At 39.3% G+C, this 16,972-nt stretch overlaps 2 protein-coding genes across 2 annotated transcripts in view; one reads left to right on the top strand and one right to left on the bottom strand.

Annotated features, from left to right (window-relative positions):
* Positions 1-16,972, top strand: part of LOC116163467 (probable chitinase 10) — a 115,280-nt gene that overhangs the window by 81,015 nt on the left and 17,293 nt on the right. The window lies entirely within an intron of this gene.
* LOC116163468 (ubiquitin-conjugating enzyme E2 Q2) lies at positions 3,439-12,208 on the bottom strand. Its single transcript, XM_031477402.1, has 6 exons — positions 11,922-12,208; positions 11,435-11,655; positions 4,417-4,639; positions 4,078-4,369; positions 3,803-4,030; positions 3,439-3,746 (listed from the first exon to the last, which is right to left on the bottom strand). Exons 1-6 carry the CDS (start codon positions 12,081-12,083, stop codon positions 3,715-3,717), a joined length of 1,158 nt encoding a protein of 385 aa, XP_031333262.1. The 5' UTR covers positions 12,084-12,208; the 3' UTR covers positions 3,439-3,714.

The following is a 16,972-nucleotide window of genomic DNA, read 5'->3' as shown; positions in this document are numbered from 1 at the left end:
ATTCGGTTCTTAACTAATGGAGATGTCAAAAGGGCCTACTTTATTTTTTGGTCTACATTGTCAATTCACGAACTCCGATCTACAAATTTGATAAAGAATCCACCTGCAAAATTTCATCGTAATCGATCTTAGACCATATAGTACATAAGTACATGGACTGCTATTCGCCCTATGCTTTCAATACAAAATGGATGGTCACGGATAGAGGGCACTGTAGTCGTGGGTATGTGAATCTCAGGGTAAACTAAAGTCGTGTAAACACCACTAGGATCGCTTAAAGAGCAGCTTTATAGTATCCGCGTAGTACGGGAAGCTTTAAATACTCTTCAAAATTTGCTATACGTCCACAAATAGGAATAAGTTTGCTTTTTTTGGGATATCTAGGCGATTAATTAATTGACGTTTGTTAATTTATAGGTTGACAGTCCCAAATCGTGTCTCATCGGACAACTTCGGACAGACTCGTTTACCCTGAAACTCACATACCCAGGCGATGTCCTTGACCATATTTTAGTTACAATTAGCAGTCCATGTACTATATGGTCTAAGTAATCGATCCATTCGATTATGGATCGAGTTACCGTGCTAACGGACGGACGGACAGATACCGCAAAATTATAAACTCGCTAGGAGCTCGTTAATAATAATAAGCCTTTATTTGTCCGACCGACAGAGTTGTAGTGTACATAACACATAACATATTATTGTATAGGCTTTGAATATATTTTCAAACGTATAGGAACGAAAGGCTGTGCATTACCCGCCTCGTTTTTAAAGAACGAATACTAAACCAACAAAGCAACTCATTTTGATTGACACCTCACCAAGCACCTCCCTGTAGATATGTACCGTCGATTTTAGGTAAATGACAAGAATTTCGGGAACTTCCTCCTTTTTAGAGTTAGTATCACCAAACCAATCCTAACATAGATAAAGCAGATTGTGTGATTTCCTGAACATATTGCGCAAAATCGAAATTTTGAACAACCCAAACACCCAAATTTTTAATGGATGAACGTCTCTCTAATTCGGTAAAATTGATTACATAATTAAAGGTAATAGGTTGCGTTTTGTTAGTATACGAAACAATACGTACAGCACTTTGTTATATTTAGGAATAAACAGTACATATTACACCATTCTTCTAAGGTAGTTATAATAGTTGATGTTGCAGCTCAAGCAATCATCAGGGCAGGAAATCGCAGAATAGATTTTCAAATCATACGCAAAGAAATCGCCGGAAGTTGTGTTTGAGAGGTCGTTTATGAAAAGGAGGAAAAGTAGAGGTCCCAAATTGGATCCTTGACGTACCTACACCATGATGTTGCGATGATAGGTAGCGAAATGTAGTTGTTGTATATTACATGTTGAGCACCATTGGCTAAATATGAATTAAAGAATTTCATGAAACTCAAAGTTATGCAATTTAGCGGCAATAATGTCATGGGGAATGCTGACATTGAACATTGACGTGTTATAGCGCGTTCGAATTTGCACATGCAGTATGGTAGCGACGTAGCACCCGGGGCCGAGAGAATATTAGCCGCCCCTATAAAATCAAACTTGTTACCCCTAAAAAGTAAAATAACGACAAAGCGCCACTTCGCCGATGCCGCCCTTTAAGGGGTCGCCACATTGAACGCGGTCTGCCGCGCGGGCCACCGCTGGTGGTCTGCTGCGTTGAATTGTTTAATGCTTTTCTTATGAAGCATGTCACATAGGACGCGGTAGACCGCTTGTCCAGTCGCGATCCGTCGCGCGGGCAGATTTGAATCGCCTCGCCAACAATTTCTGGCGGTCTGCCGCACGCGGTCTCCAATCAGAAATGAGACATCAGAGTGGTACACTCAGGCAATAAAAGTGTTTAGTCAGTCGCCGAGTTGTCTTCGTTGTTGATTAATCTTGTGCACCCAGCAGTGCCTTCGCGGTTCACTATCAAAGGTAGCTGCGAGCAACAATAATTCCTTGTCAGAGGAAGAACTTTGATATTCATTTATGCTTACTAAGCAACGAACGAGATTATACTAATCAAATTTTGTTGCGAACCGCGGCATGGAACGCATCCTGTGTGACATACTAGACCGCGCGGCAGTTCGCAAGCGATTGCCCGCGGCGGGCAAACCGCGTTCAGTGTGGCGACCCCTTAACTCATGCTTTTCGTTGCCGCCCCCGGTTCGCTACGCGCGCCGCTGGCTTATGGACATACAATACAATGACAGCACATTCTAAGGTTTTCGCAAACCGACGCGATGCAGGAAATTTTACTACAGCAGGATATGCGAGCACGCACACTGATGCGGCGGTTGTTCGCATGCGTTAAGGTCCACGCAAACAGACGCGGACATGCGGGCTCGGTACATATGCGGGATATATTTCTACAGCGGTATATGCGTGCGAACCGCCGCATCGGTGTGCGTGCTCGTGCCTGCTGTACCGCTCCCGCGTCGGTTTGCATAAACCTTCACTTATGCTGTTTTAATACATTAATTATCTCAGTGCGGACTGCGGTGAGGTAAAAGGATAGCAGTATCGAAGAATATCACAAATTGGTAAGAGGCATTTAGTCCATAAGACTCGATACTGCATCTGGAGGTACGCAGAATAGATGAATCTTGACTGGAAATAAGATACTGAATTTAATGCTCGGTATTCCCCAATGGACCTCTTAGTAGAAACAAAATGACATTGAAAATTAGTTACTCGAACAAGCATTCTTTAGAAAACATGGTATAAATAAATGTTTTATCGCTTTATACATAATTTATTAAATGATGGCTGTAAACGATATATAACTAAGGATTAAAAACTAAACTAATATAAACGTACGACAACGAAGACTGCCTGCCAATTTCTATATAAAGAGTGAAATAAAAGTGGAAGCAATCTTATAATTTTTACATAAATTAAATTATAACGAAATGAACAATTTATAACATGAGAAATCACAAATAATATTATAAGCAGACACAAAATTGATAACCATAATATATTTTAATCACTGTTTTAGAATATTACACTTGAGTTTTTTTTATCATCAATTAAATAAAAGCGTTTTTCACGATCACGAAAATCACTAATTGTTTAAAGAAAAACTTTCGAGTTTTTGCAACAGTTTCTAACAAAGTAATTGCACATCGAAACAATTACTAAACATGCAAGGTGGTTTGAGTCTTTTTATAAACAAACTAGCCCAAATTACTGGCCTACTATTTCACACACACCTGGGAAATAAGAATTATTAAAGGTTATCACAGAGCAGTAAATACCCAGATTGTTAGAATGCTAAATTATCAAGTATGCCTACTTTGGTTTCGGTTTTAATATTAAGATTAGTTCTCGCTAATCTTCTGAACAAATATAACATTTCAAAGGAAACAAAAACCAAGCTGTTCATTAAGAAAAGACATCAAAAAACCTTACACATTTCAAATACTATAATATGGACCATTTTGTGGCGAGCTACACATCGTTTTGTCTTGTAAGTTTATCTAACCAACTTATGTTATAATAAAACCATCGAACGGATCTCAGTCAATTTTGATTGAAAAAGAGAAATAAGAGTACATTTTTATATCAGGCACTAATACACAAAGTGTAAATTTTGAAATTACAAGAGAAAATATGGGAGAAACGGGGGACAAACATCATTAAGATGTTTTTTTTACTTTATTACAAGGAGACTTGGGACTATTAGTTGACACAGTCTTGTGATCTCTAACCATCTTCCTTGGGAGGTGTGAACCAACCTGCACACATAAATCGTGTTACAAAAGTGTAAAGCAGTTTACTGATGATACATTACCATTTTTTTCATGAATTTGTACAAGAGATTTGAAGCTTTGTTGCGCTCGAGCCAAACTATACTGGCCTTGTGAACATACTTTTGTCGCTCCAAATTGGATACGTGCCTTTCCTTTAACAAGAGTGGCTGATATTTGCATAATCACTGCCTCAACGGTATAAGCACTTGACCATCCTTGTTTCGTTAATAGTTCCATACAGATGGCGCCCCCGACCAAGACGTAACCACCTGAAATTAACAAATTTCTGGCAACTCATTTATACCAAATGATCTACCTGATATAATTGGATGTACTACTCTAACAAAGGGAGGTTCAAATGGATAAGTGTCTTTAAAAAGCATATTTAACAATATGGCATCTTTTCCTTCCTTCTCTTTGAGCAACGCTAAATCGTGGCTAAGCGGGCTGTCGGGATCCACCGCCATTAACCTGACGTTCCACTCATATATGGAGTCATTTACTAATTCGATCTGGTACATCTTATTTTTAAACGAATCAGATCTGTATATATCTCTAAGTTCCTTCATAAGTCTATCTGTTGCCTGGACAGAGCCGGATACAGAGCCCTACAAATAAGAATGAAATACAACGCCGCTACAATTCCGCATATTACCTTTAAATAATCCTGTCGTTGATTTTGTCTTAGTCGTTCTAAGGTTGCTAAATGTTCAACGCACATTTCGTCTGCTTTATTGCGCCCATCTTCCATTTCCATAGCCAGGTCTTCATCTGCATCACTATCACCTGCTTCTGCGTCACTGTCTATCATGTCAGCTTCGGCGTCACTATCCAATCCTTCGTCTTCCATGTGATCACTGCCATTACTGAAGCTATCACTATTCGAAATACAAAAAAATTAAAATCATACCTATTTAATTATTACTATTTTGACACTACTACTTTGCATGATATTGTTCTCCATCTGCTCCATATGCTATTGACGCAACTAAAAATCCTGGTTAGGTTAGTAAATAATTGGGTTATGAAATGGAGAATCTTAACAACTTGATTTTTTGGATGTCGACTTAATCAAATGCGCATAGACATAGTGATGACAAACAGTTATATATTATACAAGATGGTTAGATTCCCTTTATCGTTGTATAATACAAAACTTTATTTTATAGAAGAAGCCAAATCATTATATAAGTTTTGAAACTTTTAAATTTTATTTAGACATCAAAAATAGCAAGCTTTAGGTTATCCCGTTGTTCCCACGGAATTAATGTGTGAAATAATAATGTTGTTCTGAGCATCATTTATTTCGTTCTCCGCGTCCAATTTTTAATAAGAAGGCACAATCATTTGTTTCACTTTATCTACCCTTGTCGTTAAAGTGATCACTTTATCTACTCTTACCGTTAAAGGGAGATTTAGCCTACCCATTCAAATAAGATAGATAAGGGGCCACCTGTTGGATATGGCGATCACACAATTTTAATTATACATAGAGAGTGTGTGTAGTAGTTGTTTTGAGAAAAAATAATGTTCTAATTTTACTTGTCACGTTAGGTACTTCAAATAAAGTTCTTTATCCGTTTTTATTGAATAATTCTTCATCACGCGGTAAATCCATTCAGTTCAATAGGTTATTGGCCCAGCGAGTGAAAATTAGTTCAATAGATATTGTTTTGAAGAAGTGACAAAGTATATTAGTAAGGTCCATTTGCGTGGAAATCAATTTCATTATTCACGAACGGCGAAACGAAGCAAATCTTACTAGGTAATAATATGGCTGAATTTAAAACGAAATTTGAAAAGCTGGATAATGTTCTAATTTTGCTTGTCACGTTAGGTACTTCAAATAAAGTTCTTTATCCGTTATTCTTGAATAATTCTTCTTCACGCGGTAAATCCATTCAGTTCAATACCACCTATGCGAGACAGTTACGTGACGCGCCAGACGTGACGTTCAAGTGCCACAAAAGGTCATTGTGGTTGTTCTCTAAAGTACAGATCAAAACGGACTTGTTAAAAAACAGGCCTGGTCATCAGAAACAGGTCTGATAATTAGAAACAGGTCATCAGAAACAAGTCTATTCACCAAAAACAGGCTTGATCATCAGAAACAAGTCTGTCCATCGGAAACAGGTCTGTTCATCAGAAACAGGTCAGTTTTACAGAAACAGATCAGTTGAATAAAAACGGGTCTGTTTCTGTTGAAAAGACCTGTTTCTGTGACCTGTTTCTGATGAACAGATCTGTGTTTTAACAGGCCCTTTTTTCAACAGATTTGTAGTTTAGACAACAACCCCGACGACTTTTAGTGAGTTTAGACCATGCTTGAACGTCACGTCTGGCGCGTCACGTAACTGTCTCGCATAGGTGGCCCCTTATCTACTAATATCAATTTAACATCTGCTATAAAATAAACTAATAACGAGTTTCCAACTGCCCACCAACATCGTTAGCGTTCTGGCTACCAATAATAAAAATATCTTCGACATTCTTATATGGTACTTGAGATCAACACAGATTCACATTTAATTCCAAAACCTAATTATTTTGCTCCTCTTGTGTTATCCTTTGTTTCTATTACCTTAATTACAGTGATCTGCATTGTGTTGTCTGTATAAGTTGCATTGACAGGCCTCTATGCATGAAGTCTGTGACCTATTGTTATCCGTTTATCGTTATATAGTTAGGGCTACCATGAACTTGATCCCGTTAAGGCCTTCATTAAAATTAAAAAAGGTAGTAGGATGCTATATTTATTGATGTTTAGCTTCTTGGTAAATGATTAATGTGGAGAAGGTTCATTACCATGACATGTCATTTTCCAAGGCTGCAATAGTCTGAAAACTTGAGCACTAGGAAAATTCCCCTAGAAAATAACTAAAACGTGCACATCATGGCCGCCCCAATGCTAGGGCCATTTCTATCTCTATGCAACTGTTTGATCAGCAGTCCATCTTAATTTATAAGTTCGTGCTCATTACATATAAAGGTCACCTCGCACACATCTACAATCTACATAATATGGGGCGAGTTTGTTTTCATTTTCACCAGGGAAACCCCATAAACGGTAATAGATACAAAGTCGCTTAAACAGGCAATTATGCAGAATTGTATGCTGATTAGTTTTCGCATTCAAAGTCTCTTATAACTACAAATAGCGAAGTTATGGCCAAAAAATAGTTTTCGCCTTAGGGCCAGTAACTTTAGAGCATTTTCCATGAATTGATTAGTCATTCCCAAAAGGTCATATAACTGTCTATGTGTATAAAGGAAAATAAGTTAAAGCATATACCGGGTGATTCATTAGAAGTGAGGACAATTTGAATTTCACGCAAATCAAAAAAATTATGAAGTTGGTACTAACTGATGATCTTTTATTTAATTGCAGTGGTGTATCATCATGCTTTCAGTAAATCGTTTACTTATTTATAATCTACAAATACTGCTTCTGTTTTACAACAAATTATAAACTAACACTAGACACAGTCACGTTTCCTACATATTTTAGTGCATCAACTCTAAAAATTGTTCAAAATGGAAAAAGTAATAAACCGCAAATGGCACACAACAATAAACGGCGACACTGGTTTTTTAAATGACAGTCATAACAGAACAAAATTACTAACGAAATTCAAACCGTCAATCTAATAATGCAAAAAATACTAAAACCTTATGCGCGAAATTCAAGCGATCATCACTTCTAATGAATCACCCGGTATATTCTCTTGAATAAGATTGCGCATGCACACACCTGATGGTTAAATATGCGCTACGTTGGCCTTTGAATGATCTTTGATTAAAATTTCAAGAAAATATCACTATAAATAAGAATCTAGATATTGCGCTTATGCGCATCCGCACGATTTTTAAAATATGCGATATGCCTGTCTTTACTAGAAGCATCTGTGATTAAAATTTCAGCAAAATATCTCCATAAATAAGAAAGTTGAGATTGCGCAGTGCGCGCATGTGCACACCTGATTTTTAAAATATACAATACGTTGCCCAGGGGCCAAGATCTTGATGAAACAGAGAGACAGACAAGGGAAAATCGAGCACATATTCACTATTCAAATTAATAATAATAATTAATATGACAGCCAGATCTTTATTTGTTTCAAGAAGTTATTTTGGTTGCATAAAATAGGCGTCTATCAGGAGATATTTTATCATGTAAAAGTAGACATAGGAAATCCCTATGTCTACTTCTACGTGAATATCACTGTATATCAAACAATTATATACAGGGTGATTCCTATAGTACCTGCCACCGTTTGGGAGCGTATAGGGGGTGCCTAGGGGAGTATTTTGATATAGGACACTTGGGGTCGGAAATCTAAAATAAGGGCGCCAGAACCAAATTTATCTTCTGGAATTTCACGCCTGTATGTAGGCAACCCAACCGACCGACGTTTCGCGCGGAGCGATGCAGAGCGAGTTAGCGCGAGGAAGCGACATGGGAGGGAAGGAGGGAAAACGACAGTCAAAAGCAATAACGTTTACAAGTGTTCAACGTGGCCACCGTTGTTCTCAATGCACTTCCTACATCTAGCCAACTATTATTATTATTATACTATTGCCATAGTGTTTATTCACTTGATACGCGTCGTTGCAGACGGGATTTCGTGGGTTTAAACAAAATTCTGATCAAGTGTCAGCCACACATCGCCGACTGAGATCGCTCCGTGTGCACCGCCGGCCGGTTGGGTTGCCTACCTACAGGCGCGAAATTCCAGAAGGTAAATTTGGCTCTGGCACCCTTATTTTAGATTTCCGACCCCAAGTGTCCTATATCAAAATACTCCCCTACGCACCACCTACACGCTCCCAAACGGTGGCAGGTACTATAGGAATCACCCTGTATGTACAGGGAATAAATAGACATGATCCTTAGTTGCCTAAAGAGTGGCCGGCAACAATCATGTGCACCTGCGTAACAGATACGGCGGAGAATTTTCTTTTGCAGGATGAGAACTCTGTGAAAAGCAGGAGAGTAGTTCCAGATGATGATAGTGGCAATGGATTAAACAACTCTCTATCTATGCTAATAAGCGAGATCTCTGTACTTAACACGAAATTTGATACAACCTGTATAGAGTCTTCAATTTAACAAATAAGGTACGGAGGAAGATAAAAAAAATTGTCGATTTCAGAATAAACCTATATTTTCTTAGTTAAAGGAGATATAGAAAGACGTTTCTAACAAGTTGCTTTATGACTGATGAATAATCTGTCGAAAGAATAAGTGTACGGGTTCAGGTACAAAAGTTGTATATTTTATGCGAAAAAGAGCATATTAAATTCGCTTTCCAAAAATATAACACTAAAGAAATTAAAAAAAGTTCAATATTAGCTCAAAAAGATTTTTCAAAAAATTTTTAAAAAAAGCAAATTTTTTTAATTCATTTTTACTCATGAATTTTTTTTAATCACATATTTTTCTAAATATCACCCCAATTTAATGTGTTATATATTTAAAAAGAAAAGTTTAATATGCTATCTTTTAGGTTAAAATATACCGGGCGTTCTATTTAAAAAATAAGGTTAAGTACACTTTTTTGCTGACATGGTATAGGTACTTATTTTGAATACAGAAAATTACTCAGCAAGCACTTACATTTGTAATAAACATTCTTTCGTGTTTCTTATCATTCTGATATTGCCAATTTTTGATTTTCCCTCGTATCTTTTAAGTGAGCAAATATTTTCAAATTTTGATTGTGCCATTTTTTAAGATCGACTCAAAAAGAGCACATGACACCTGTATTAGAAACTTTTTGGATAGCACTAAAAATTATGGAATTCTTGCTTTATATCATTTTTGAATAGTTTGTCTTTCTGTGTGTGATTTTAAACAGCTCACCTCCCTATTAGATTTATCGGATCATATAGAAGTTGTTCCATTGAAACATGCTCGAGATCCTTCTTTTTTAAACGTATCTGTAGATTTAGACCAGTGGATGTTCTCTAATGACTTTTTAACGAAATTCACTTGTAATAAATCGTTCGCTAAAATGTTGGAAATTGTTTTTATATCTCAATCCGTAAAATAACCTAAACGCCACTATCATTCCTACCCCTCGATCTATGGTTAAAATTTCAAAGAAATATCTCCATAAATAATAAAGTTGGCGTTGCGCAGGTCGTGCATGCGCACATCTAATTTATGCTATATGCGATTTGTGTGTTTTTACTAGAAGCGTCAATGGTCATTTTAAAGATAATAAGCAAAAAAAGTTGGCATTTTGCAGCGCGCATTTGATTTTTACTATGTGCGATGTGTTTTCCTTTACTAATCACATTTGTAGTTTTCGAGTTTGACTACATGTGATATGTTTTTCTTTACTAGAAGCACCTATGGTTAAAATTTCAAAGAAATATCTTCATAATTAATGAAGTTTGCACTGCGCATGCGCACATCTGATTTTTACTATATGCGATATGTTTGCCTTTACTAGAAGCATCTGTGGTTAAAATTTCAACAAAATATATTAATCAATAAGAAGGTTGCGCATGCGCCCATTAATCGTCAAGATATTACTTGGCTCAGGTGCCAGAGCTATAAGCTAGCAAATTCAAAAAGAGCAAACTAAATATATTGAAAACTGTAGTAGTTAAGGCCTCGGAGGGACGGACGGACAGAGAAAAAGACTGCAATAGCGCGGTGACAAAAAATGATAACAAGTAAAAAAGTTAAGCTCTGCGCATGCGAAATACGTCTTCTGACATGACTTCAATTTGTTTTTATAGTAAGCGCGTCCAAAAATTTCAAAAAATGCGTCAATACACACAATACACAAGTTGCGAAAAGGTGACTACAATAGCGCATTTTTTTAAAATTATGTGAAAATGAGCTGAAAATGGGATACACCTTAGCTAAAAGAACTGGAATAAACTTTTTGTATAGATCTAAAAACTGGTGCTAAATTAAAATGCTCGGTTCAGTTGCTGCAAATCCTGCATCAAGTCCAACGGTTACTATTGTACTAATGTACCTATATCAGAATTTATGGGAAGAACCAAGAGAAGCAGTGGTAGAACCTCTGATAGTCCCTAGGAGTCTAGTGGACGACAATGGGGGCATGCTGCTAAACGAAGAAAATTTGCATTTTCAGCAACTTCGACTGATTGGTCTTGGTTTAGATTAATTGTTAATCAGATTACCCATATTTGTCTTTAAATGTAGTGTCTCACAAGTCACAATATGGGTGAATATTACCCTTTTGAAGTGGGACTGAGGTAACCATCCATTAAAGTTCCCTTTAGCTATCTAAATGGATGTTTTTGTAATTTTTGATTTTTCAAATAGAATAAGTGGTTTGTTTTGAAATGCAAGTCCTGTGTATGAACTTTGGTATTTATATCTTGGACTTTATTTCACATACCTAAGTATTGTACATGTTAGTTGAGTGCCATTGTCTCTTTTATTTAGAAACTACTCTTTCATACTGCTATAAAGAAGAAAAGAAACCTTGAACTCCACTCTTGAAGCATGTCCGAAACCGCTGGTCTAGAAACACAAATTTGTGTAAAACTTCCTCTTGCAATATATATTTTGTAATACCACCTCAAAGACTACACATTTAAAAAAAAATGTGAACACTACAAACTAGAAATGACCCAGGAAAAAATGTACATGCTTTCGTCACGTTTAATAAAAATCAGCTACGCACCTGCTTGTTGTTCGTACTTGTGGATGAGGAATTTTTAATCTATCTAAATCGGGAGGTTCGGGGACGGCATGGAGTCGACACAATTCTCGCAGTAATATTGAAACTTGAACTATAACATGATTATCTAGTCCTTCTGTGTTACTCAAGACCTGAACGGCGTTTGTAATACTAGTTTCTTCGGAGTCTGCAAACCACACTGGAGGAACTGCAGGGTAGGTTTCCTTAAAATGATATGACCTATATTAGCATTGATTGCAGTTTTAATTATAAAGCTCAATAATGAAAATATCATGTAAAAAATCAAAATAGAACTTTCCCTACATACAAATGCGACGTTCTCAGCTGTTTGATCAGATACATATGTTAAATGTCAAAAAAATAAACATGGATTCTTTGTTATCATTAATTATTTGCATCCCAAGAATCGACTATAAAATATCGAATTTATGCCAATTGTCATTTGCGACGTACTTATTTAGTAACCTACCGTAATATTTGCGTGAATTTCGTATCTCTTTCCATTTTTGGCGATAAATCTACAACTTAACTCGTCCACACTGGCGGATAATATCTGAAATCGTTCATGATGTTTTGGAAAAATAGATTCTAAAGTCCTAATTTCTTGTTTAAGCGTGTTTAAACAAGCCATATGTTTCACAATATATTAATTTAAGCAGTTTTGTCCAGTTTTAAAATTATAAACAACACAAAAATATTAAACAGATTATTTCTAACTGTTCACTCCCTATATATCAAAATGGCCGAAATGTGGAAAGACAAGTCGGTGCAGCAAAAATTGTTCGTGTAGGTTCGAGCATAATCGTTTGCGCCGAATTTCAAGCAATAAGGGCATAAATTAGCGGGTTGAAACGGGACTTTATTTTATTGTTCTCTACTAGCTATGATACCATATTTCAGCTTCAGTTTACGGTAAATTTCTGTTTTAATACTCCAGCCAGTCTTTGATTTTTTACAAACGTAAACGTTATCAGGCTCACTGTTGATGCTCTGCTTTGGTCGTTCGATCAAATTAAATAAAGGGAAAGTTTTTTAGCAAATTAGGTAGTAAACTTAAACCTACTCTACCTACGCAGGTAGGTATACTTATTTAATAAAGAAATGTAGAATATCGGAAACTTTGTTTAATTTATTGCTATTCTAAAATATGATAACGATCGATCGGTATAGTAAGAATGGTAATAGTAGTAGGTAATAATAGCAATTGTTTCTCAACTTGTTACCTAAGGGTGTAGGTGTAGGTACCGTGTATTCGGTGTATTGTTACCTATCGCGTTCCAAGTTGGTTATGGTTGGCACATTCTGTTCCATTTACTTCAGGTGCAAAAACCAAAGAAAAAACAAATCTGAAAATTTCATGATCTATCGAAAAAAATATCATGGTCGTTTCACTACCGGATGTCGATAGTAACTTTCTTATTTTACAGTTGGTATGGTAGGGTTGACGTTCAAAGCCCCCCCCCCCCCGGACAATTTTAATTGTATTTTTCAAAATTTATAAAACCAGGCGGATGTTTAATTTTGTAGTGATTTGGCAATTTGCTACTGATCTTTCATGTGTAATGGGGAGGGTTTAAACCCTGTGAACCGATGTGGATCGATTACGATGAAATTTTCCAGGTGGATTCTTTAATAAATTTGTAGATCGGAGTACGTGAATTGGTAATATAGGTCAAAAAATAAGCTAGGCCCTTCTGACATCTCCGTTAGTTATGAACCGAATTGCATGAAATTATGTACGTAGGCATCTCGATGAAAAGTAAAACTATTGTCGAGTCAAAAAAATTTCTTTTGTACATGCGCAGTTTTTTTATTTTTTAAAAAGATATTTAAATGAAATTTTGTATGTAGGCGCATCGAATAAAAGTAAAACAAATGCCGAATCAAAAGATTTTTTTTACGCATGCGTAATCCGATTTTTTAATTTGTACATTTAAACGAAATTTGGTATGTAGACACCTCTAATAAAAGTAAAACTTCACCGAATTAAAAAATTTGTTATGCTGAAGATTCGGAAGAATGTTAAAACAAGTAGTGACAGCTCAAAACAATGCGAGAGCTAGCTTATTTTTTAAACACTCAATTTTTGTTGCTAGTTTCAATTGCTCTCGCAATTCTTCTATACTTTAAGATTGATATTTGAAAGCAATTAAACTGCATTGCCAATTGTCATCCGGTATAACAAAAGTATCCTATTCTATTCGCAGGGGAGCCCGACCGGGCAGCACTTAGGCACACCAGAGGCCCATTGTGCCTACCCCCTTTCTTCGCAACTGAGTTCAGAGCCCGTTCCTCTCAATGAAGGATAGGACCCTGTTTAGTCTAAGTTGCTTCACCCTCCTCGGTTCCAGGTATTTGTCTCCAAGGAGTTGATATCTGTCCCTGATCAAAGCGTCACAGTGACAGACCACATGCTCGGTAGTTTCATCTGCCTCGCCACAGAACCTGCACGTTGACTCCTCCGCGAGCCCAATGTTATGCAGGTGATAGTTGACCATCCAGTGTCCCGTAAGGACACCGGTGATCTTCCTAAGCTGGCTTCTATTCAGTTTTAGAAGCTTAGAAGACCCCGATTTGCCAAATGGCCCTGTTAGAAAGGCCTTGGACTCTCGGAGTCCGGTTACTTGTTGCCACTGAGCATGGAATTGACTAGTCAACCAGTCTTTAATCCTGGCCCTAACAACGGAGGGAGCAATCCCTAGGGTAGGCTCGGGCCCGACGAAGACCCCACCACTGCCTTCGCGAGCCAACTCGTCCGCCCTTTCGTTGCCCCCTATTCCGCAGTGCGCTGGCACCCAAATCAAGCTTACAGACTCACCTAATCTATCTAGGGTTCACCTGCAATCAAGCGCCGTAGCTGATCGGAACCTGTCTACCGACAGGGCCCTCAACGCCGCCTGACTATCGCTGCATATGTATATATGCTTATTGCGATAACCTCTACGGAGGTTTTCCTGTGCACAGGTCATGATGGCTAACATCTCTGCCTGAAACACGGTGCTATGCTGACCAAGGGAGACGCTGACGCTGGCTCTCGGTCGATCACCATATATGTATACCCATGCCCGTTCCCCTTTCTGTTTGGGACCCGTCCTCAGGTTTGAGGAACGGGCAATCCGAGTTCAGCCACTGCTCCCTATCCGGGAGAATGACTTTATAACGCTTTGGTCTTAGCAAGATAGCCCGGATCAAGTCCCTCCTTGCGAGGAGGGGTTCGGTTCCTGAGGGTTTCCTCCCAGATCCGCCCGTGCCCAAGGCTGCCTCGATCCTTCCATTCGTCCCAATCGTTTAGCCGTATGGAAGCTTTCCGAGCCTCTGTCCTCCACAGCTAAGTGTAAAGGCTCTAGTCCCAGAAGTGCCTCCATGGCCAAGGTTGGCGTGGTTTTTAGGGCTCCAGTGACTCCCAGACAGGCGAGTCGCTGGACCTTTCCTAGCTGCTTCCTGTAGGTTATCCTGCGCATGGCAGGCCACCATACAAGTGCACCATACAGTATTATTGGCCTTATCACTGCAGTGTAAAGCCAGTATACCAGTCGAGGGTTCAAGCCCCATGTACAACCAAAAGCCCTTCTGCATGCCCATAGACATGCAGTGGCCTTTTTGCTTATGCGCTCAATGTGCCCTTTCCAGGTCAGGCGGGAGTCAATGATGACTCCCAGGTATTTCACTGACCTGGTCAGACCCAGTTGATGTCCTCGAAGAGCGAGCCCAGTAAGATCCGCTCTCCTTCTATTCGTGAATGAAACAACCTCGGTCTTTTCCGGGTTAACGGAAAGGCCATGGCTACTGCACCACCTATCCACCTGTTCAAGAGCCCCCTGCATGAGCTCTTTCACGGTGTTTGGAAACTTCCCAGTTATGACGATCGCGAGATAGTCCGCGTATCCCTGTGTATACGCTCCCCCCTCGTTCAAGGCGCGGAGGAGCCCGTCTAGTACCAGGCACCACAGCAATGGAGACAATACCCCACCCGGCGGACATCCTCTAGTAACCGATGAGCTCATCTCCGTCATCCCAATTGAAGATATAAGATTCTGCTTTCGAGCATGGCTCGGATCCATCTTACGATCGACCCATCAATACCAAAAGCTCTCAGCAGCCTCACTAATCGAATCGAACGTGGTGTTGTTAAACGCACCCTCGATATCTATAAACGCTCCCAGAGCTATCCCCCCGGAAGACATTCCCTTTTCCAGCCTGCACACCAGGCTGTGTAGAGCCGTCTCCGTGGATATACCAGCCCTGTAAGCATGTTGGAACGGATGTAGTGGTCTACTAACCAGTAGGCCATTCCTTATGTATGCATCCACCAGCTTCTCCACCGTTTTTAGAAGAAACGATGATAGGCTGATGGGCCTATAGTCCTTCGCCACGTCATATTTAGCACGACCCGGCTTAGGTAGGTACACAACTCTTACCTTCCTCCAGCTTTCGGGGATATACCCTAAAGCCAGAGAGGCTCTGAAGAGATGCAACAAGTGTAAGAGCAGCGGATCCAGGCCCTTCTGTAGAAGAGCCGGGAATATCCCATCCGGTCCTGCACTCTTAAATGGGCTGAACGTGTTGACCGCCCATCTCAGAGATCCCTCGGTAACCACCCGGGAAGCTACCTTCCAGTTGATCGGCCTTACACCAGGGCTTGGCTGCCAGCCCCTTCCCGAAGGAAAGGAGCCACCACTCGGAGGTCGCCCGGTATCCGAGGGGCACCGTTATCGACACTGCACCCCAGTGCCACGCAGTCCTCGGCACGGTCGCTAACACCTTGACTTGGGAGGTTGGTCCGCGGCGACGACCTTCGTCGCTACCAGTCTGGGTTTTAGCCCCGACGAGCCACTTATAATCGTCACTACCCACACCGAAGCACGAGTCACGTACGATCATTCAGGTGTCTGTATGGGCTTTCCCCTATCCGCCACCCGGGGACGCGCGCGATGGGTGCCTAACCACACAAAAGTATAGCAGTGCAGCCGACCGTATTGTCAAAAAGTGTCCCTGCATTTACATTTGGAAACAAATTTCTAGTTTCTATTGTGGTTCTGTTCGAGAACAATAGAACTATGTGGGAACAAATAGAACTAGCAACAAAATAATTTATATAGAAAGAGATGCCGTGAGATACCTCTGTACTAAAGCAGAAAAAAACAAAAACTACTCAAATCCTTTGTACCTATTTCGTCTGAGATCGACGGGACTTCAGCGCATTTTTGTGTGGCAGATCAGTATTCTGTTAGCCAGTTTTGACTCCACCATCAATAACATCTTGTCGAAGGTTACCACATTCCCTTTGTCGGTGCCCGCTTCCGACATCCCGTTCACAAGATGTTAAAACTCGTGATAAAAAGCGTATTAAGAGAAGTGTCGGGGAGAAGGAATGGCTAATGAAGAGAAGCAAAAATGCTGAACTATTGGAAATGAAGGAGCAGAGCTATTTAAATGGGTAACCTCTTTGAATCAGAAAAAAGATACATTTATGTAACAAGCCATCCGCCCCCCTCCCACCGAGAGAGTATCCTGATAGTT

The sequence above is a fragment of the Photinus pyralis genome, unplaced genomic scaffold, assembly GCF_008802855.1.
Source record: "Photinus pyralis isolate 1611_PpyrPB1 unplaced genomic scaffold, Ppyr1.3 Ppyr1.4_LG2, whole genome shotgun sequence".
NCBI lineage: Eukaryota > Metazoa > Arthropoda > Insecta > Coleoptera > Lampyridae > Photinus > Photinus pyralis.
This window is presented reverse-complemented; position numbering and strand designations above follow the sequence as displayed.